This window comes from Barbus barbus (genome assembly GCF_936440315.1).
Source record: "Barbus barbus genome assembly, chromosome: 42".
In the NCBI taxonomy this organism is placed as follows: Eukaryota; Metazoa; Chordata; class Actinopteri; order Cypriniformes; family Cyprinidae; genus Barbus; species Barbus barbus.
The window spans coordinates 4,127,042-4,151,009 of NC_136720.1; the positions used below are offsets into that span (position 1 = coordinate 4,127,042).

Consider the following 23,968-nt stretch of genomic DNA (forward strand, 5'->3'; position numbering starts at 1 on the left):
TTGCACACTTAAATTACAAGACTGTAGACAAGTATGGTGTGAATCAGACTTGTATTTATTAAAGAACAAAGGAAACAATATTATGGAGCACTAACAAGAAGGATCTCTTACACACTTGAAGACTCAATTCTTTTCTCAGGACCCCAAGACTTTTCCTCTAGTAGGTCAACCTGCACCTGCTATAATGTGTATTCGCAATGAGCTTGATTAAAAATAGAGACGCACAGATTGACCAAGTTCATTTTACTCCCACCTTTGTTGTGTGCGCTTTGATCCTGTTTTTTCTTCAGTGATTTATGCTGTATGTGCATTGAAACATAATACTTGACAAACCTCTTCTTCGTTTCATCATTGCATGATGTTTGGGAGCTATCATTGCTTCAACACCCATTACCCATCAAAGCCTGTTTTATTCTTTCCCAATGTGTTTTTCTCCATCAGCCCAGAGAACAGCATTAAAGTGGAGAAGACAAACACAGTCTGTCTTCATGTGAACCTTAGAGTCTTAACCTTGATTTAGGAACCTTCTGATCAAAAGTGGACTGAAGTCAATAAGACTTCTGACATGTAATGATGTGCTTTTTCCTTCCCTTTGTTACTGGTTTGAGTCTCGCGTCTGGCAGGAATTGTCAGTGGGGGGGGGGGGGGGGGGGAGTGAATGTCCAGCGCTTTCTTTCACCCTCAATACCAAGTCAAGTCACCTTACTTATATAGCGCTTTTTACAATGCAAATTGTGTCAAAGCACTGCACAATATCAAAAAAAGGAAAATAAAGTGTCAATAAGTTTGAATAGTGTCTTTGCAATAAGGTCGGCGATATCGCTGGAATGAAGCGTCCCCAACTAAGCAAGCCAGAGGCGACAGCGGCAAGGAACCAAAACTCCATCGGTGACAGAATAGAGAAAAAAAACCTTGGGAGAAACCAGGCTCAGTCAGGGGGCCAATTCTCCTCTGGCCAAACAAACCAGCAGTTCAGTTCCAAACTGCAGCAAGTCAGGTTGAATGGGCTCAGCTGGTTCCAGTGGTCTTTTCCGATGGCTGTCTAAGTGGCGGGGTCCTCAATGGGGATCTGTCTCTGGCGTTCATCCAGGTGTTTGGCCTCTGCCTACGATCAGGGACACATACGTCATCTCCCGGCGCTGATCCTCCATCTCAGGTGTTCGGTCATCTCAGATCATGTAATGGTTAGATCCAGACTGAATACCACGACAGGTGAGACCCTTGAGCAAGGCACCAAATACCCCAACAGCTCCCCGGGCGCCGCAGTGATATGGCTACCCACTGCTCCGAGTGTGTGTTCACTACTTTGTGTGTGCACTTGGATGGGTTAAATGCAGAGCACAAATTCCGAGTATGGGTCACCAATCTTACCCACATCACGTCACTTCACTTACAGTTTTCGAATGGTGTCAAAAATGTAGTAAATTCAAGGGTCTCACATCTGCATGACTTTTGAGGTGTATCTGTAAGTGATAATGACGTGTGATAGTTTTGCATTACACTGATTAAATTTAAATGGTCTTCCTCCAGAGTGCAGGGGATTCTTAAACTGCTGTATTTTGTAAACCTCTTGCCAGAATGATGAACACTACGGTTGCTTTCCAGAATGAGTTTGCAAATGACATTTTAGGTCTCTTAGATAAGTGAAACTCTTTTCACACTTTGGACACGTGTAAGGCTTCTCTCCAGTGTGAATTCTCATGTGGATGTTAAGGTTCCCTTTATGTGTGAAACCTTTTCCACACTGTGAACATGTGAAAGGCCTCTCTCCAGTGTGAGTTCTAATGTGAATCTCAAGGATTGATTTGCTTATGCAAGCTTTTCCACAGTGATGGCACATGAAAGGCTTCTCTCTTATGTGAGTTATAATATGATTTTTAAGGTCATTCCCATTTGTGAAACTCCTCCTACACTCATGACATATAAAACAGTTCTTTCTTGTGTGAATCCTCATGTGCTGATTAAGGTTTACTTTACATCTGAAACACTTTCCACAGAGACCACATACAAATGGCTTCTCTCCAATGTGAATTCGCATGTGAGTCTTAAGACATTCTTTTCGTGAGTAGCTCTTCCCACACAGTGTGCAGGTAAAAGGTTTCTCTCCAGTGTGAATTCTCATGTGGGCATTACAGTTTCCTTTATGTGCAAAACTCTGTCCACAGTGTTGGCATTTAAAAGGCTTCTCTCCAGTGTGAACTCTTATGTGGGCATGAAGGTTTTCTTTACGTGTAAAACTCAGTCCACACTGTTGGCAGGTGAAAGGCTTTTCTCCAGTGTGAATTCTCATGTGGACTCGAAGGCTTTGTTTTTGAGTGAAACTCTTACCACATTGATGGCAAGTAAAAGAATTGTTAGACATGGTTTTCTGAGCTCTTTTTTCTGAGGAAGTCTTTTCATTCTGAGTGGATTTCTCTCCAGTCATGAAATCATGGTTTTTCTCATATTGATCTTTCTCTTCCGTTTCATTCAGTTCTCGACTCTCCACTTTCAGCACTGTCCGGTCTAAAGTGGAAAAAAAGACAAATACAAGTTAACACAAGTTTAATGGCACCAAGCAACCTGCAACCTGGTAGTTATCAGACCCCTTATCACTTTACCAGGGGAATTAGTTAGACCAATCCCAAATGTGCCATTTGTGTGTAAAATATTTGAAAATAGTGCCCTCAACTATGTTCAGTTTAGCTGAGAAATGGTACTTCAGTCAGTATTTCAGCCATATTATAGCACAGAAACCTTCCTTATTACAGTGACATCTTTCTTCTAGTGTTATTAGCTCTTTTGACACCATAGACTACAGTATTCTCTTGGATAGCTTGAGAATTATGTTGGCATTAATGGACAAGCATTAGCATGGTTTAGGTCTCATACAGGTGCTGGTCATAACATTAGAATATCATGAAAAAGTTGATTTATTTCAGTAATACCATTCAAAAAGTGAAACTTGTATATTAGATTCATTCATTACACACAGACTGATATATTTCAAATGTTTATTTCCTTTAATTTTGATGATTATAACTGACAACTAATGAAAGTCCCAAATTCAGTATCTCAGAAAATTAGAATATCAATTAAGACCAATGCAAAAAAAATATTTTTAGAAATGTTGGCCAACTGAAAAGTATGAACATGAAAAGTATGAGCATGTACAGCACTCAATATTTAGTTGGGGCTCCTTTGGCCTGGATTACTGCAGCAATGCGGCGTGGCATGGAGTCGATCAGTCTGTGGCACTGCTCAGGTGTTATGAGAGCCCATGTTGCTCTGATAGTGGCCTTCAGCTCTTCTGAATTGTTGGGTCTGGCGTATTGCATCTTCCTCTTCACAATACCCCATAGGTTTTCTACGGGGTTAAGGTCAGGCGAGTTTGCTGGCCAATCAAGAACAGGGATACCATGGTCCTTAAACCAGGTACTGGTAGCTTTGGCAGTGTATGCAGGTGCCAAGTCCTGTTGGAAAATTAAATCTGCATCTCCATAAAGTTGGTCAGCAGCAGGAAGCATGAAGTGCTCTAAAACTTCCTGGTAGGCGGCTGCGTTGACCTTGGACCTCAGAAAACACAATGGACCAACACCAGCAGATGACATGGCACCCCAAACCATCAATGACTGTGGAAACTTTACACTGGACCTCAAGCAACGTGGATTATGTGCCTCTCCTCTCTTCCTCCAGACTCTGGGACCTTGATTTCCAAAGGAAACGCAAAATTTACTTTCATCAGAGAACATAACTTTGGACCACTCAGCAGCAGTCCAGTCAAGACGCTTCTGACGCTGTCACTTGTTCAAGAGTGGCTTGACACAAGGAATGCGACAGCTGAAACCCATGTCTTGCATACGTCTGTGCGTGGTGGTTCTTGAAGCACTGACTCCAGCTGCAGTCCACTCTTTATGAATCTCCCCCACATTTTTGAATGGATTTTGTTTCACAATCCTCTCCAGGGTGCGGTTATCCCTATTGCTTGTACACTTTTTTCTACCACATCTTGTCCTTCCCTTCACCTCTCTATTAATGTGCTTGGACACAGCTCTGTGAACAGCCAGCCTCTTTAGCAATGAACTTTTGTGTCTTGCCCTCCTTGTACAAGGTGTCAATGGTCGTCTTTTGGACAACTGTCAAGTCAGCAGTCTTCCCCATGATTGTGTAGCCTACAGAACTAGACTGAGAGGCTTTAAAGGCTTTTGCAGGTGTTTTGAGTTAATTAGCTGATTAGAGTGTGGCACCAGGGGTCTTCAATATTGAACATTTTCACAATATTCTAATTTTCTGAGATACTGAATTTGGGACTTTCATTAGTTGTCAGTTATAATCATCAAAAGTAAAGGAAATAAACATTTGAAATATATCAGTCTGTGTGTAATGAATGAATCTAATATACAAGTTTCACTTTTTGAATGGTATTACTGAAATAAACTTTTTCATTATATTCTAATTTTATGACCAGCACCTGTATATCCAACTGCTAACACTGTTTGTGAGAAAGAGGATGTTTCATCAAACAAGTATTGCATCAAAGTATTGTGTGCCACAGGGCTCAGTATTAGGTCCTCTGCTTTTCTCCTTGTATACACTTCCCTTAAAGGACATTTTCATTTGTTTTTAATGTTCTGATAATGATACTTTTACATTTCCACAGCCTGAAAAAAAACTGCACAACTCTCTACAAGTTAGCAGTGTGAGATATATAACATGGGAGGGCTAGTAATTTTCTTTGGAAGGATTATATTTTTTTTCCACATGAATACTGTAAAAGTATTGTGAACCTCACTGAAACTGTTCCGTACAACATTAAACATTACATTAACATTTAAACATTACATAACAATTCTCATGTTTTCTGATTCTCAAGTCGGACAAAAACAAACTATTTAAACAATTGAAACTAATTAATAAAAAAGATGGTACAAATGTATGTTTAAATTGTGTTTAAAAACCATTATCTGTATAACCATATAATCACCTTAAAATAGTTATTCATATCATGTGCTACACTGATATTATTATTAAGTTTGCTGGGGCAGTGAAGGATGAAATATGTTCAGATGCCTTGCCACTTGAGTAAACCTTTTCAGATTTTCGGACACTTGTTCTGGGCAACTTTGACGTTTTTTAGCTATTGCAGTGCAGCACGAACGGACACAGACTTGCACCTGCAGATCACACCAGAAACAAGGTTTTTTTTTTTAAGATGAAGTCCTTGTCCAACTTTCTTGGTGTTGAAAACATTTGGAGTACTGGGGTCGGTTGCATCAGCGTAAAAACGTTGGGTGTAATTCCCACACTGGTTATGTAAAGCCTTTTGAGAAATATTTACACCTGTTGCGCCAACTAAGTGCAACTAAGGCTTTGTTTACACTGGGACATAAAATCAGATTTTTCTCACATCAGACACAGATCAGAATTTGTTGCATACGTGTATCCACACAAGATCTGATTTTTTCGCATTCCGATCTGGACCATTTCCAAATGTGGATTTTAATCTGATACACATCCCATATGTGGACATCCGACCTACCTCTAAACAAACATATCTGATTTCCCTCAGAACTTCGAGTCACCTCAATGCGAGGGCAACACATTCACCCATAAAGACAGTGTTTTAATGCCGTGTACTGTATATGCAGTTGCATTTTGAGGTGGGAACTTTATATGTAAGAAATCACGCAACATTTTACAGGTGCATCTCAAATTAGAATGTCATGGGAAAGTTCATTTATTTCAGTAATTCAACTCAAATTGTGAAACTCGTGTATTAAATAAATTCAATGCACACCGACTGAAGTAGTTTAAGTCTTTGGTCCTTTAAATGTGATGATTTAGGCTCACATTTAACAAAAACCCACCAATTCACTATCTCAACAAATTCGAATACTTCATAAGACCAATAAAAAAACATTTTTAGTGAATTGTTGGCCTTCTGGAAAGTATGTTCATTTACTGTATATGTACTCAATACTTGGTAGGGGCTCCTTTTGCTTTAATTACTTCTTCAATTCGGCGTGGCATGGAGGTGATCAGTTTGTGGCACTGCTGAGGTGGTATGGAAGCCCATGTTGCTTTGATAGCGGGCTTCAGGTCATCTGCATTGTTGGGTCTGGTGTCTCTCATCTTCCTCTTGACAATACCCCATAGATTCTCCCATAGATGGGGTTCAGGTCAGGCGAGTTTGCTGGCCAATCAAGCACAGTAACATCATGGCCGTTGAACCAGCTTTTGGTACAGCAGTGTGGGCAGGTGCCAAGTCCTGCTGGAAAATGAAATCAGCATCTCCATAAAGCTTGTCAGCAGAAGGAAGCATGAAGTGCTCTAAAATTTCCTGGTAGATGGCTGCATTGACTGTGGACTTCAGAAAACACACCAGCAGATGACATGGCAGCCCAAATCATCACTGACTGTGGAAACTTCACACTGGACTTCAAGCAACATGGATTCTGTGCCTCTCCACTCTTCCTCCAGACAGCAAAATTTGCTTTCATCTGAAAAGAGGACTTTGAACCACTGAGCAACAGTCCAGTTCTTTTTCTCCACAGCCCAGGTAAGACGCTTCTGATGTTGTCTCTGTTTCAGAAGCGGCTTGGTAGCCCTTTTCCTGAAGACGTCTGAGCGTGGAGACTCTTGATGCACTGACTCCAGCTTCAGTCCATTCCTTGTGAAGCTCTCCCAAGTGTTTGAATCAGCTTTGCTTGCAGTCACCCCTGTTGCTTGTGCACCTTTTCCTACCCAAATTCTTCCATCCAGTCAACTTTGCATTTAATATGCTTTGATACAGCACTCTGTAAACAGCCACAACTTTCAGTAATGACCTTCTGTAACTTATCCTCTTTGTGGAGGGCGTCAGTGTTCGTCTTCTGGATCATTGCCAAGTCAGCAGTGTTCCCCATTATTGTGGTTTCAAAGAACAAGAAATACCCAGAATTTATACTGTATGGATGGTCATTGAGTGAAACTCAAATGTAAATATTTTAATGTTTTGAGATACCGATTTTTGACTTTCATGAGCTGTAAGCTCTAATCATCAAAATTAAAACAAAAAAACTTTTGAAATGTTTTACCTTACATGCAATGAATCTAAAATATATGAAAGTTTCACTTTTTGAAATAACTTACAAGAAAAAATTGACTTTTTCACGACATTCTAATTTATTGAGATGCACCTGTATTAGGGGTGGGCGATATGGGAAAAATATCATATCACGGTTTTTTTTTTTAGAATTATCACGATTAACGATTTTATCACGATTCTTTGTCATGTTGGTTTTACAAGTTGTCTGAGCATAACAGCCAATCTAGAAAGACAAAGCCTTTCAAGGTAAAAAAAAAGAAAAAAAAAAAGACATGCCAGATATTTAGGCCAAAGTGTGCGAAGATAACAATCTGTGTCATTTTATCTTTCTTATTAAAAAATAAGAACAAAGATACACATTACAAATACACATAATATACAAATAAAACAAACAGTGCTTTATTTTCAGGTACAATAGGTGTATTTAGCAGAGCATTCAATGAAATTGAATGAACAAGTATAAAAATAAAACACTAGATAGACTGATTCCTAAAGCAACTGTATTAAAGTTTTTCAGTCAAGAATAGCGAGTGATTTTTCTCTTTGCGTTTTGTTGACGTTAAATGAATAGTTCCCCCCAAAACTAAATAGTCATCTGTCTGTAAATTCTGTCATAATGTTTTATTTTATACCATCATTTACTCAAAAGTTGTTTTAAACCTGAATGAGTTTCTTTCTTCTGCTGAACATAAATGCTATTTTGAAGAAGGTGGAAAACCAATCAGTTGATGATCCTCAGTGACTTCCATAGGATTTTTCTTTCCTACTATCAAAGTCAATGTAGACCAGCAACTGTTTGGTTACCCTCATTCTTCAAAATGTCTTATTTTGGATAGAGGTTTGGGACAACATGTGAGTGAGTAAATAATGACAGAAATAAAATTTTAGGGTGAACTATCCCTTTAATTCGACAGCATGTTTAGTGTCCTGTCCCTTTAAGAGCTGCACGCATCTAATATACAGGCACGTATCTGTTTCTCTCTTAACTATTTACTTTCATTTTAGAGATAACCAACTGAGTCTGTATGTAAACCTTGTGTGTTTTGACAGTATTAGCGCAAAAGATAAGTTAGTTGAGTAATCTGGCGCTGTTAGACAGGCTTTTTAGTGTCCGTGCTTCAGGTGTATGCGCTCAGAAAAAGCGCACGTCAGACCAGCGCGCGAATTAAACATTTAACCAGCAAGGCTTGTGTGCAAATAATGTACTTCTGCGATCGCGAATAAGTGCAGTGTCCTGTCAGAGTAACTCTACTGCTGTATGTCGTGTTGTATAGTATATAGAGACGGAGGCGCCACAACTGTATTTGATATAATGTGTGCTGTAGCACGATACTACCATATTTCTTCAAAAGCAGATCGTGGAGACATTTTTATCGTCCACGATCAAAAATCGTCTTATCGCACACCCCTAACCCATACCTGTCAAGTATCCCGTTTTGGCCAGGAAATTCCCGTAATTTACCCTTCTTTCCCGCCGTCCTCCCATATTAGTATTTTCCCGTAAATCTCCCGTGTTTTAACCTGCGTTATAAAAAAAAAAAACGTCCCCCCCAAAATATAAAAATAAAAAGATGGCGGCGACGTCGGATCGCATCTTGGCAGGTGCTGCAATTCCTCCGTTTTTCTAACTAGTCGTCCGTTTTCTCTGTTTTAATGCATACTTGTCAGAGGCCGTATTAATTTTTTTAAGTAGGGCTAAATATTTTATCAATGAGAAATTGGAATCTACATTTTGTAGTATGTTTTTTACACTACTACTCTTTTCCACTATTGCACTACCGGTACGTGTGGTGATTAGAACTGCTCACGCTGATCAGCTGTGCTTCAAGAATTCAACCAATTACATGGATCAGGGAAAAAACTGCTTTCACTTCGATCCTCTCCCGGTATCTATCCGTGCGGGAAGTTTTCATCAAAACTTATTCGGCTATCATGCAATTTATTCATCTGTTTTGAGGTATGGACGCGCTGTGATATGCAAACAGACCAGAAGGCAACGGAGACCCGGCGCGTCTACTCGAAAGACTTATGGTTTCTTGCTAATTTTACTACTGCTTTCCGGGGATGTTCAATTAAATCCGGGACCAGTTTACCCAGGAGTACAGCAGGACTCTGGAGCTGAGCCTCACTTGGCAACAACCATGGTGGCGTCTCACAGTGAAGGGAGTACCTGGGGATTTCCTGTAGATCTACCTGGCCTCCCAAACAATGACATGAGTTTAATTAACAACGTACTCAATGCTCCAAGGTATGACACTTCTACGCTACTTTCCAGTCATTCCACAAGAGTAATGGAATCATCAGTGTATCATGGAAATGCTTCCTCTTGCCGAAATCCTGCAGTAAGAAAGCAGACATTATGTAAGATCTTTCAGACTGCTAATCATGCTAAGGTCCTATGGGATCCGAAAGTGAAACCGAGAGGACTTTTTGGCGGTCACTTGAATATAAGAAGCATTGTTGCAAAGAGCGAACAGTTGTTTCATTTATTATCCAATTCAAATTTAGACTTCCTTTGTATTTCTGAAACGTGGTTGCAACAATCATCATCTTCTAGTGTATTTATTATGCCTGGATATCAATGTTTTAGACGGGATAGATCTTCTGGAAGGGGAGGTGGAGTGTTAATTTATGTTAAAGACAGCATTAAGTGTGAACGTCTTATGTTTAATTCTGCTAATGATTTAGAATTTGTGCGGTTGAAAATGATTCTATCTTCTCAAATGTCTTTTATTGTTCTATGTGTATATAGGCCCCCTTCTGTTAACAATACATTCTATGATCAACTTACAGGACTTTTAAAAGAATGTAATCTTAACAAAGAAATAATTCTTATGGGTGATTTTAACCTAAATTGGGAAGATAAATTAAAGAGGAAAAAATTGAAAATTATTGCAGATAAATTTAATCTACATCAGTTAAAGGGCCAACTAGAATTGCGAAATCTTCAAAGACACAGTTAGATTTAATATTTGCTAATAAACCTGAAAGGATAATTAAGAGTTATAATTTGATCACTGGGTTATCTGATCACAATTTAACCTTAGTTGCACGGAAACTAACGAAAAACAGATTTAAAAATAATATAGTAACTTCTAATGTTTTTCATTGTATACCAAAAGGAAAATTATTAGCATTCGATGAGGAAATAGCTGATCTAAAGTGGAATGATATTTTATCTTCCAAGGATATAGATTATGGTTGTAATACATTTTATAATAGAATTAAGTCTGTAAGAGACAAATTTATTATTAGTGTTCAGAAAAAAATCAAACATAAGAATGTTTTGCCGTGGTTCAATGAGAATTTATGGAAGCTGATGAAAAATAGGGATTCATTATTGAAGAAAGCTATTAAGACTGGAAGAGTCACTGAGAGGCTTTGTTACAAAGGTCTGCGAAACAAAGTTATTCGAGAGCTGAGAGTAGCCAAATCCAATTATTATCTTCATCTAATGAATGAGGCTAAAGGTAATGGTAAGCTAATTTGGAAAAACATAAATTCTCTTTTACGAAAGGAACCAAATCTTATAGATGATGTTAAACTAAAAGTTAAGGGAAAGCTAATTGAAGATGACTGTGCCATTACTACTATTTTTAATAATTTTTTTATTGATTCCGTTAAAGATTTAGGGGATACTTTTTCAAAAAGGGAAATAAATATTAGTCCAATTGAGGATGTACGTAAAAGTTTTAATCTAATCAAGATAAATGAAACGCAAGTTAATAAAGTTATTAGCTCATTGAAAAACTCAAAATGTAAAGATGCTTATCATTTGGATACTATGTTTGTTAAAACTCACAAAGATAGTTTAACCCCGGTCATTACTCATTTAATTAATTTGTCATTTGAAGGTAGTGTTTTTCCTACTGCATGGAAAAAAGCAATTGTTACTCCTATTTTTAAATCTGGAGACCATCATCAAGTTAGTAATTACAGACCCATAAGCATACTGCCAGTACTCTCAAAGGTTGCAGAGAAGATTGTTTTTGAACAGCTGACATCCCACCTTAATACCATTGAGGCTGGCTTACATTGTATGCAGTTTGGTTTCAGAGTAAATCATTCTACTGAAACAGCTACTTTACATTTAATAGAGCAAATAAAATCTAAAGTTGACAAAGGAGGATTTGTTGGGGCTATATTTTTAGATCTACATAAAGCCTTTGATACTGTTAATCATACAGTTCTCCTTTCTAAATTGTCTACATTTCAATTTTCACCTGAAGCTTTAGCATGGGTATCCTCATATTTAATAAATAGAGAACAATGCGTAAAAATTAAAGGGGTTAAGTCCTGTGATTTGCATTATACAATGGGTGTACCCCAAGGATCAGTACTAGGTCCTTTACTATTTAGTTTGTATATCAATGATCTTCCGCAACAGTGTGAAGGGATACAAGCACAAATGTACGCTGATGACACCGTTATTTTTGCACATGCGAAAACAGCAGAACTAGCAGCTGAAAAGTTAAAAGCTGCTACAGAAAAGATTACACAGTGGCTGGAACAGTCATGTCTTAGTTTAAATATCAGCAAAACAAAAGGAATTTTTTTTCTCAAAAACAAACGTTAAATCTCCTGATGTTGCTATATATATTAATGGTGAAAAGATAGATATAGTAAATGAGTTCAATTATCTTGGTATAATATTGGACTCAAATCTCAGATTTAAAAAACATGTAAAGAAAATGGTGAGGAATATTAAATATAATATGGCAAACTTTAGACAAATTAGACCATGTCTTTCTTTTGATGTAGCTAAGGCTTTTATGCATGCTACAATCTTCTCTTATATGTCTTACTGTTTGACATGTTGGGATCAAGCTGGTGAAACTGTTATTAAACCCTTAAAATCTTTATATAAACAGACATTAAAAATTTTAGATAAAAAACCTAACCATTTTCATTCTTGTAGGATCATAGGGAAATATAATTTTTTTGACTTTGACCATTTTAGACTTTATTCAAGCATGTGCATGGTTCATAAAATCTTAAACGGTCTGGCTCCTTCTGTATTACGTGACTTTATTCATCTTCGCTGTGAAACCTCTGTAAGATCTACCAGACTATCACTTATGAGTAATTGTTTGGTTCCCTTTCGTCGTTCCGCATTTGGGTTATCATCTTATGCTGTGAAAGCCACTAATCAGTGGAATGCTCTACCAGAGGACATAAAAGGGTGTAGAGCTTATGGTCCTTTTAAATTGAAGTTAAAATCATTTTTAAAATTGAACCAATCATGTAACCATTGAGATTTTTGTAGTTAAATTAATTGACTGATTCATTACTGTATGTTTTTTTTTTATGGCCCTGACAGTGCGTGTGTATGTATGTATGTATTTATATTTATTTATTGTATGTGAACATATGTATTGTTTGTGTAATGTTGTTTTAGTGTTGACCTGCCTGGAGGACTACGGATGAAAAATAGCCTTTGGCTAAATCCGGTACAATACATGAAATGGAAATTTTATGTTAAAAATTGTGCATGGTCCCTTTATAAATAAATAATAATAAAAAAAAAAAATCTGAGCTCTGTCACTAGCCTCGCGATAACTGCCACCTGCAGTAGCCTACTACAGGTTAGTGTGTGAGGTCAGATGATGAGTTGATGAGTGACGACGCGGGAAAAAAAGAAGAAAAAACAGAGATGATGGACGCCAGGACAGAGAAGGAAGGCACTCCTGCCAAAAAACCAAAACCCTCGTGTAAATACCGCGATCAATGGGACAACGGATTTATTTTTCTGAAGAAGAGCAGGGTGGGGGACAGTCACGCATTTTGTAAGATTTGTAACTGTGACTTTAGCATCGCACACGGGGGAAGGAATGATGTATGCCAGCACGAGAAATCCGCCAAGCACAAGCGCGGGCTAGAGGCACAAAAACATGCCCAGGCGATGTCAGCATTCGTGACGAGAAATGCCACTGAGGCAGACCAGGGGCCTGTTCCATAAAAGATGCTAAGAAAAGCGGGGATTAAAGTCCAAAACCTGACTTGAAATAACCTAACAAATCAATCGGGACTAAAGCGGTTCCATGAACGACAATTCAAGTTCACGCAATCTGACTAATGCTATCCAGGTTCAGTGAGTCAGGATAATGTGACGTACACGCTTATTCTGAAGCAGCCCTTAATGTCGATCATGGATCAAATCGATCTACCATAGCAAACAGCGAATATTTGTGCTGTTTAACGCATTTAGCCATGCAAATATATCCATTTAGCTGTCAGGAGTGGGCGAGGCTTATGCGAGAGAACGAGCGCTGCGGCGCGCATGCGCGCTACACACACAGAGCAGAATAGAATACTAGCGCAAGAATTCTGAATAAAATATACATTCTGCTAAAATATTTGTTGTTGCACATTAAATGTGACACATAGAATTTTACTACATATAAGTGTATTTTTATGATAGCAGCAACTGTTAAATCACTAGCTCAAATTAGTTAAATGTGTGTTCCTCTTATCAGTTAAAATGTACTCTGATTTCTATTATAAATTTACATTTTTAATTCAGTGATTTTAACTTTTGATTGTGTTTTTATGCTTTAAAGAGCCATTTTAGATTGTAATGTTTTAATGTTCTAATAACCATATATATAACCATTAATATATCTAATAACCATTAACGTATAATCAAAATGGAGCCGCTGATGGCAGCTATTGTGCGTTGCTCCTCAGTGTTTGTATTGTTTTTGTTTGTTTTTCCTGTTTTTTGTTCTTCAAATAAGATCAGCTTTACCAGGGATGATCTGCTGAACATTCGGCAGAACACACCACAAAATCTTCTACCGGTTTTTGATTTTTCGGACGTTTTGCTGGACATTGTAGTTGGCGGAGCCATAGCTCTGGTCAAACGCTACAGGAGGCGCAGACGGGGAAAGCGAGCCGGCGCGCTCGTGAAACTTCGTCAGCGCGGATTTAGAACGGCGTTACCTAGCATCCATCTGGCGAATCTCCGCTCTCTACCCAACAAAACGGACGAACTCCTTCTGCTCTCCCGGACAAACAAGGACTTTTCTAACTCTGCTGCTCTGTGTTTCACGGAAACCTGGTTGAATGGCGACATACCGGACAGCGCGATCCATCTGCCTAATTACCAGCTGATAAGAGCAGATCGGGACACAGAATCAACGGGGAAATCGCGCGGCGGCGGGACATGCTTTTACATCAATGAGAGGTGGTGTACAGATGTAACTGTGTTAAAGAAGATGTGCTGTTCAGATCTAGAAACGCTCTTCATTAACTGCAAGCCGTTCTATTCGCCGCGGGAGTTCTGCTCGTTCATTCTCGTGAGTGTTTACATTCCACCGCAAGCGCACGTGAGCACAGCTCTACAGAAACTCACTGATCTGATCACAGAGAGTGAACAACAACACCCGGACTCTGTTTTAATCATTCTCGGGGACTTTAATAAAGCAAATCTCTCCCGTGAACTGCCAAAATACAGACAGCATGTTACATGTCCCACCAGAGACAGTAATATATTGGATCACTGTTACACAACAATAAAGGACGCATATCACTCGGTTCCACGAGCAGCTTTAGGACTCTCTGATCACTGTTTGGTTCATCTTATTCCATCCTACAGGCAGAAACTTAAGTCTTCAAAGCCTGTATTAAGATCTGTTAAAAGATGGACTAACGAAACAGAGCGGGATTTACAAGCCTGTTTCGACCTAACTGATTGGTCTGTTTTTGAAGCTGCGGCAAATGACCTGGACGAGCTCACAGAGACTGTAACATCTTATATCAGTTTCTGTGAGGACATGTGCATTCCTACCAGCACTCATCTATTCTACAACAATGACAAACCATGGTTCACTGCCAAACTCAGACAGCTCCGTCAGGCCAAAGAAGATGCTCACAGAAAGGGGGATAAAGTCTTGTACAAACAGGCCAAATACACACTGGAAAAGGAGATCAGAGTGGCAAAGAGGAATTATTCTGACAAGCTCAGGAACAAATTCTCTTCCAGCGATCCGGCTTCAGTGTGGCTAGGATTAAAGGACATCACCAGCTACAAAACACCACCCCCCAGCACTCTGGAGAATCAACACCTGGCAGACGACTTAAACGAGTTCTTTTGTCGTTTTGAACGATCACCCCACACCCGCCCAGAACACCCCTCCACACAACCATTCACACCTCCAGCAACCCCTCTCTCCCCCACACCTACAATTCAAATCAGCGAAGACGATGTGTGCCAGGTCTTCAGGAAGAACAAAAGACGGAAAGCACCTGGTCCAGATGGTGTGTCACCAGCCTGCCTAAAAATCTGTGCTGAGCAGCTGGCCCCCATCTTCACACAGATCTTCAATAGATCACTGGAGCTGTGTGAAATCCCCTCATGCTTCAAACGCTCCACCATCATCCCCGTCCCAAAGAAACACAAAATTACTGGACTTAATGACTACAGACCTGTGGCACTAACGTCTGTAGCCATGAAATCATTCGAAAGACTGGTTCTGGCTCATCTGAAGGACATCACTGGACCCTTACTGGACCCCCTGCAGTTTGCCTACAGAGCAAACAGGTCTGTGGATGATGCAGTCAACATGGGACTGCACTTCATCCTGCAGCATCTGGACAGACCAGGGACTTATGTGAGGATCCTGTTTGTGGACTTCAGCTCTGCTTTTAACACCATTATCCCGGAAACCCTTCAAAATAAACTAACTCAACTCTCTGTCCCCACCTCCGTCTGCCAGTGGATCAACAGCTTCCTGACAGACAGACAGCAGTTAGTAAAGCTTGGCAAATTCACATCCAGCACTCGAACCATCAGCACTGGAGCTCCTCAGGGCTGCGTACTCTCCCCACTGCTCTTCTCCCTCTACACCAACGACTGCACATCTAAAGAGCCCTCTGTCAAGCTCCTGAAGTTTGCAGACGACACCACACTGATCGGCCTCATCCAGGACGGTGACGAGTCTGCTTACAGACAGGAGGTTAAGGAGCTGGCTGTCTGGTGCAGTCTCAACAACCTGGAGCTTAACACGCTCAAAACTGTGGAGATGATCGTGGACTTCAGGAGAAACCCCCCTGCTCTCCCCCCACTCACCATCATGAACAGCACTGTGACTGCAGTGGAGTCATTCAGATTCCTGGGCACCACCATCTCTCAGGACCTGAAGTGGGATATTCACATTGACTCCATTGTCAGGAAGGCCCAGCAGAGGTTGTACTTTCTTCGCCAGCTGAGGAAGTTCAACCTGCCACAGGAGCTGCTGAAACAGTTCTACTCTGCCATCATTGAATCCATCCTCTGCACCTCAATAACTGTCTGGTTCAGCTCAGCTACCAAATCTGACCTCAGAAGACTACGGAGGGTAGTCCGGACTGCTGAGCGAATCATTGGTACAACCCTCCCCACTCTCCAAGAACTGTACTTATCCAGAGTGAGCAAAAAGGCTGGTAAAATCACTCACATCCAGCACACAACCTCTTTGAACTGTTACCATCTGGTCGACGCTACAGAGCTCTGAGCACCAGAACGACCAGACACAGGAACAGTTTCTTCCCTCAGTCAATACATCTCATGAACACTCAATAAATAAACGTAGAACACACAACTAATACATTATCCATTCACCACACTCACTTATTTTATTTTCTCATTTCTAATTTGCACATACTTGACCTGTACATACATAGCCGCCTATATTATATATTATATATTGTGTATTTTTTATTTTTTTTTGCTGCTTTGTACATTGGTTATTGGCTATTTCCTGTTATTTTGTTTCATTACCTGTGTCCTGTCCTGTTACTGTCCTTCTGTTGCTCTGTGGAGCTTCTGTCACTATAACAAATTCCTTGTATGTGTAAACATACTTGGCCAATAAAGCTCATTCTGATTCTGATTCTAAAAGGTACAGCTGTCATAAATTCAGAGAGAAAGGCTGCATGGCTAGAAACTGTTAATCAACTGCATGCACAAGTAGCAACTATGTTAAAATGTCATTCGCCTACATTTTGGGCACAATACATTAAATACAGTTGGTTGTAGCCTATTTTTTATTTATTTGATTATTTAAGGTGTATTTTCTGTATACTTTTATTTTTGGACCGATAATAAATTAAACTGACTGTATGTGAGAGAGTCAGTGGTAATATGGATGCGTTCCTATTGGTCAGTGTTAGAGGAGCTCAGCTTAGCCTGACAGTTAGCCTGCTCCGGACCAGGTTAGTTTGCCAGCATAAGTTGCCACAGTGACTGAGCTTGAGCTATGGTAATTTTGCTTTCAGAAACCAAATCAAGTGAAAATAAGTCAGAATTACTGAAATAAGCCTGGCTTATTTGATAAACTTGTTTTATGGAACAGGCCCCAGGTAACAAGTGCAGAGGTAAAAATAGCAATGCTGTGTGCCAAAAACAACATTCCTTTCTCCTTCCATGATGACTTCAACAAGTGTGTAGCTCAGCTCCACTACTTACCCTAGCAACCACCCTAGCAATGGTCAGACACACCTGGAAAAATTAAATATAAGTATGTGTAGTGTATTAGCAGTAACCTTATAAGAGCAGAATAAATATGGCTATGTAATATGAACAATGTATGAACAATATGTACAGATATGTGCAATGTAGTGGCAGTATCATTATAGTAGTAGTAAGAACAATATAGATATATGCAGTGTATTAACAGAATATATTACAGAAAAACTGAATAAATATGGATATTTAGTATGAACCATATAGACAGATATGTACAGCTATGTGCAGTGTGGTAACAGTACCATTGTAGTGCAGAAATTGACAGGAAATAAAGGAGCTGGCTTAAGTTCAGGAAGTAGTGGAGCTGGGCATAAAGCCTATTGATATTAAGCAAGGCAAGGCAATTTTATTTGTACAGCCCATTTTTACAAACAATTTGTCTCAAGGGCTTTACATTTATATTTTGTCTGCCAAATCCGTGAATGAATGTTCCGAAGTGAAGTAAACTTCAACGGATTTCCCCTGCTCAGGGAGTAGGGAGCAATGAACACTGTGTAGGGAGCATGTCAATTTCTGACACGGAGCTCACTTCTAACGAGCAGATTATCTGAATCAGGTGTGTTAACTAAGAGAGACATGCAAAATATGCAGAGTGGGGCAAGTATGTATCGCTGCAGCCCGGAGACCTCACGCTGTAAGTAGGTTGGGAGAGGGTAGGTTTAGGGTTGGGTTTGGTGTAGATGATATTACAAATCCCGCCCATTTGGAGCTGGCTCCGACCTCCGTTTATACCTAACTCGAGCAGGGGGGCGCAAGGACTAGAATTAAGAACCGCTGGTTTAGAATATTTCTAATGGGCATTTAATAATTGTTTGACTTTTCAGTCTGAGTTAAATCTCTTTTTTTGTCTCATTTTATCTGTAAAAGAAAACCTGCCTAATAATTATGCACACGTTAAGTTTTTCACTTCACGGACAATTATCTCTCACTTATAAGTGACTAAATTAAAAAAAATGTGCTTGGAAAAAAAATATGATCAGAATATCAACTTGCCTATTATACACGCGCGCACACACACACACACACACAATAATATTGCATGTATGTCAATACATAATAATTCACGTTCATGTTTTTAACCACTAGCATTTTTTGACAGTAATACTGTAAAAATGTCGACTTAATATATTATCTTTATTATTGTTCATTTTTGGTACACATCTTTGGTTAGGTGTAGATGAAGATGTACTTGAGGCTTACTGATATGACATATGAGAATGGAAAAATCAAAACCAACCTGTTTGTTCCTCAGTATCTTCATGTTTGACTCTGAATGCTTCTTCAATCCTCATGTCTTCACTCTCCTCTTTAATAAACGTCATCTTTATAACAGCGTCACGTGGATCTCAGTCGATTCAGCAGGAGTTTCCTGTGTACACTATCCTGTTTAAGATGTGCGATAGTTAACAGAAAGAAAACTAAATATCTGGGTGCGTCTCAATCAGCTTCCAGGGAGCCAGTCAGAGTGATAGTTAATGGCCTTAAATGACCTGATAAGGCAAAAACACTCAAAACCAGCACTACACATTCATAAATTGTTAATTAGACCATTCATATTTATGCATTATGCTTTAAATTTTGCATTTCTGTATTTGTAGATTATATTTTCGTGAAAACATTTGCAGTTTCTAAATGTTATGTTTGTGTTTACACTGTTTTGACAGCAGGTCTCGCGCTGATTCGAATCAAATTGATTCAATTGACTCGTGGTTTCAAAAAGCTCCGTTTCTTCATCACTACATGGAAGTTACCGAACTCGAGTTTACACTAAGTTACTGATTCACGATTTGGGGAGAAATGAGACGCACCTTTTCTGTTATTCACGTGTGGATGCGCTTTACCCACAAAACGACATTCATTAACGTTAGACAAAGTATTACAAAGTTACATTCAATAACAACTAAGCAATTTAACATCGATTGTAAAAAGTAAAACTGCCTAAATGAGTTGCACGGATTTGAACACTTAAGTGTAAAACTCAAACCTTTCTTCAGCCGAATTACAACAGATGCAGCGGAGCGCGGCGCATACTTATGACGCAAACAACGCCAGACGAAAATAAAAGTCCTGTTCACGCGCTACAGTCTAAAATAATAATTAAAAACATCGCTATATACAAACACACACACACACACACACGTTGTCTAATGATGTGCTACAAATATGTAATGTTTGGGTTCAGAATTAATAATCAGAAATATGAATAAAGCAGAGTGCATACATGTTTCAGTATTAAAACATTTTAAATAATATTAAGTTGACTTAAGTTCATTTGAGTCTAAAATTGTTGTAATCTTTCAAGAATCAATAGAAGACAAGTATAACTCACTAATGAGTGAGCACAGACACAACTTGCACCCGCTGAACTCAATTTTCTTAATAAAAATTCACATTTTTGATTCATATTAGTTATTTTACAGGACATCTAAAGCTGTAGACACACATAAAGATGATGTGATGGGTGAGTGTGAGGTGAGAGATGACGAAGAAGAGGCCAGTTAAATTAGTTCCTGTTTCTAAATTAAACTTGACTTTTATAAATCACTTTTTTGTTTTTAAATATAAATATTATAAAGAATTATTACTTCATATTGTATTGTTGTGTTTTCCTGAAAGTATTGTAATCTTAAGTGGCAAACATATAAGATGAACTGAATTCCCTTCAGTTTTACTGATGCAGCTGGCAATCCAGGATCTTTACATGACACCCTTGTCATGCGCAGATCACTAATGTACCAAGAGGCTCTGTATCAGCCAGATGGATGCTGTCTATCGGGAGATCTCCGTGCATGCAGTATCATGACACCATACCACCAGCCTGCCGCAAGGAGAACTCTCTTTTTGTCTCATTAGACACACACGAGACACATCAAGATGTTACTTCTCTGACTTTGAAATACACCATACATTTTTTATATGAATTTTGATTAACAGAACAAGTTCACAAGCCCACTTCATTATTGAGCACACCCCTGGGATGTTGAAAACATTTCTTGAGGGCCCTGCTGAGCAGACTGTTCACCCCAAGGATGATTGCAACCTGTTGCATCCTACGCAACATTTGTGTGGCTAGAGGTGATATCCTGGTGGAGGAAGAAGGCATGGGCCCAGATGACAGCGAGGATGATATGGACAATGCAGCAGTGGATTTGAGACACCTGTCGCAGAACCATGTCCGGCTTTATGGCTTGCTGCTAATCTTTCTTCTCCTGATGAAGTTTGACAATATTTAAAACATTAGATGCTATAGCATAGATAGATAGATAAATACATGAACTTTTTGATGTATAAATATACAACGCACTGTTGCTACGGTATGGGCAGGCGTATGTTATAGACGACAAACACAGGTGCATTTTATTGATGGCATTTTGAATGCACAGAGATACCGTGACGAGATCCTGAGGCCCATTGTTGTGCCATTAATCCACGACCATCACCTCATGTTGCAGCATGATAATGCACGGCCCCGTGTTGCAAGGATCTGTACACAATTCCTGGAAGCTGAAAACATCCCAGTTCTTGCATGCCCAGCATACTCACCGGACATGTCACCCATTGAGCATGTTTGGGATGCTCTGGATCGGTGTATACGACAGCGTGTTCCAGTTCCTGCCAATATCCAGCAACTTCGCACAGCCACTGAAGAGGAGTGGACAACCTGATCAACTCTAGGTGAAGGAGATGTGTTGCACTGCGTGAGGAAAATGGAGGTCACACCAGATACTGACTGGTTTTCGGACCCCCCCCCCCCCCCCCCCCCAATACAGTAAAACTGCACATTTAAGAGTGGCCTTTTATTGTGGTCAGCCTAAGGCACACCTGTGCAATAATCATACTGTCTAATCAGCATCTTGATATGCCACACCTGTGAGGTGGATGGATTATCTCGACAAAGGAGAAGTGCTCACTAACACAGATTTAGACAGATTTGTGAACAATATTTGAGAGAAATAGGCCTTTTGTGTACATAGAAAAAGTCTTAGATCTTTGAGTTCAGCTCATGAAATATGGGGGCAAAAAAAAGTGTTGCGTTTATAATTTTGTTCAGTGTATATGAGATAAACGCAGATATGCGAAACATAAACAAAGCTAGTGCTTGCTTACCAATCTGAATATCAGTAACGTTGATAACTTTCATAATTTTAAGCAGCTACTAAGACATGTTTTATGTATATTGCTGTAATAGACTAATTCTTCTGTTGCCTTCAGGATTTAGAGAGTCATGGAGATTAAAGGCAGGCAAACCCCACACATATTCATCTTTTTGGATGAGGCTGGTTTCAACTTGGCCAAAACATGGAAGGAACATGACTGGGAAAAGAGCCACAGTGGATGTTCCAGGCCAGAGAGGTGCTAACATCACAACGTGTGCAGCAATATCCACTGATGGAATGCTGTTACAAACGCTAATTGGGCCATACAACACTGATCATTTCCTTTTGTTCCTGGATGACCTCTATGGAAAGGTTGTGGTAGGTGGAGAAAGGGATGCAGCGAACACAAATAAGCAATAAAAATGACATCTGTTAGAAAGAAGTGGCCTTCAACACCTGAAATAAAATGAACTAAATTAACTAATTTGGTAAATTTGAATTATATGCAATATGTAATACTATGGAATATGATTGAAAACACTGCTTTAAGCAACTAGGGAGTATACAGCCCTGTGTTTATTTATATAGAGTGCGCTATACCAATGTCTACTGGTTACACCATGGTATTACATATAATTTTCTGTATTACTCGCAGCAGCAATCTGCCTTCCATGTGTTGAATTTTAAATACTAGAACCAGGGACTTAATAATGACATCATTTTGCATAATTGTATGTAGTTTTAGATTTGACAAAGACTGCTTTCATTCTGAGGCAAAGCTCCTCCTTGCTTACAGTGCTTAATGAGAAACTGGCGTTAACTTCTTAATAATAATAATAATAATAATACTTCTTCATTAATAACTTCTTCATTTTCTCAAGTGGGATATCTGACTCTGCACACAGCTATAAAGTCCACTACAAATTCACGCCTTGCATCTGATGGTGCTGCCGTACTTGCTATAGTACTTTGTAAGGATACATTCTTTGTGTGTAGCTTCTCCTTGTTTCGCATGTGCGCTTTTGACTTCAGATGGTCATCGCAGGTATTCTTTCAAGTCCAGTCGATAGTGTGTGGACAGAACTTGCAGAACAGTTGTTGTCCTGATTCATAAAAATTATTAGGGTACTGGTCTGCTCAGAATTTAGTATTAACAGACAAATTTCTCAGCTTCTTTGAACACTTGTTAATCTCAGACGGTCTCTTCGACATTGTCGTTTCTCCTTTGAATCAATGTTTATTTTTAATGTAGCCTAACTTACGCAATGCCATTACACAAACATGGAAATAATTCTGGACATTTGTAAAAGAGGTATAATGGGCTTTGGAATATTTAAATAAAAATGTTGGCAAATTCCATGACATTCCGCGTTATACAGTAAATTCCCTTTTTATGTCTGGATTCCATCTGCGTTTTACACATTGCGGAAATCATAGGGCCCTATAACTGTATGGGACAATGTACAAAATCGGTTACACTTCATTTTGATAGTCCACTTTAGACATTCTACTAACTATAACTTTGTAACTACATGTCAACTAATTCTCATTCATTTGCAACTACATGTCTACTAACTCTCAAAGTAGACTGTTAGGGTTAGTAGAATAAGTCGACATATACTTGCAAAGTTTCTTATAGTCAGTATGTTGTATGTTGTGGACCCATCAAAATAAGCGTTAGAAGATATTAAGCAAACAGTCTACTAATACTCTAATGACTGCTTGTTGACATGTAGTTGCAAAGTTACTTACTGGTAGTACATTGTCTAAAGTTGACTATTGAAACAAAAATACAAATAAAAAATATAGGCTATATATTGAAACATAGCATCATGTCTAATTCGTTCCTGTATCAGTAGATCGTCCTTAGTATGAGTCCTCCTTTTACAGAAGAATACATTTTTTTATGCCAACTGTTGTTAGTGTTTTTAGGTCTTTGTTATAGATGACCAAGTGTGTTTTGTTGACTGACAAGTGACAACCGTTGCTAGTGTTATGAAAGAATGAGGTGGTCTGACATGTATGAAATGTTTTGTTTTAGTGCATTTTGAATGTGAAATGAACTGATGTGCCAATCTTAAAGCTGGTTAGGAGAAATGTGTGAAGAGTTTTGCAAAAATGTGTCCTGGCGCTTGTAAAAACCCCCAAAAAACTGTAAGATGGTTTAGAATCCTACCCGTCTGACCATTAATATGTGGAATCATCCCAATTGAGACAGTAAAGTATGGAGCACCACAAGGACCTGTCATAGGCCCTCTGCTATTTTCAATATACGTGACATCCCTTGGCAATATTATA

General features: G+C 39.1%; 1 protein-coding gene across 1 annotated transcript; it reads right to left on the reverse strand.

Moving 5' to 3' along the window:
- Positions 1 to 40: 40 nt before the first annotated feature.
- LOC306861663 (uncharacterized protein) lies at positions 41 to 19,607 on the reverse strand. The gene is made up of 3 exons (XM_079404066.1): positions 19,558 to 19,607; positions 18,811 to 18,956; positions 41 to 2,505 (listed from the first exon to the last, which is right to left on the reverse strand). Exons 2-3 carry the CDS (start codon positions 18,893 to 18,895, stop codon positions 1,589 to 1,591), a joined length of 1,002 nt encoding a protein of 333 aa, XP_079260192.1. The 5' UTR covers positions 18,896 to 18,956; positions 19,558 to 19,607; the 3' UTR covers positions 41 to 1,588.
- Between the last annotated feature and the right edge of the window lie 4,361 nt (positions 19,608 to 23,968).

Coding starts and splice junctions, on each gene's coding strand:
- LOC306861663 (XM_079404066.1), bottom strand. CDS start 18,895: ATGACGTTTATTAAAGAGGAGAGTGAAGACATGAGGATTGAAGAAGCA. Junction 2,506..18,810: donor AGATACTGAGGAACAAACAG/GTTGGTTTTGAT, acceptor TTTCCACTTTAG/ACCGGACAGTGCTGAAAGTG.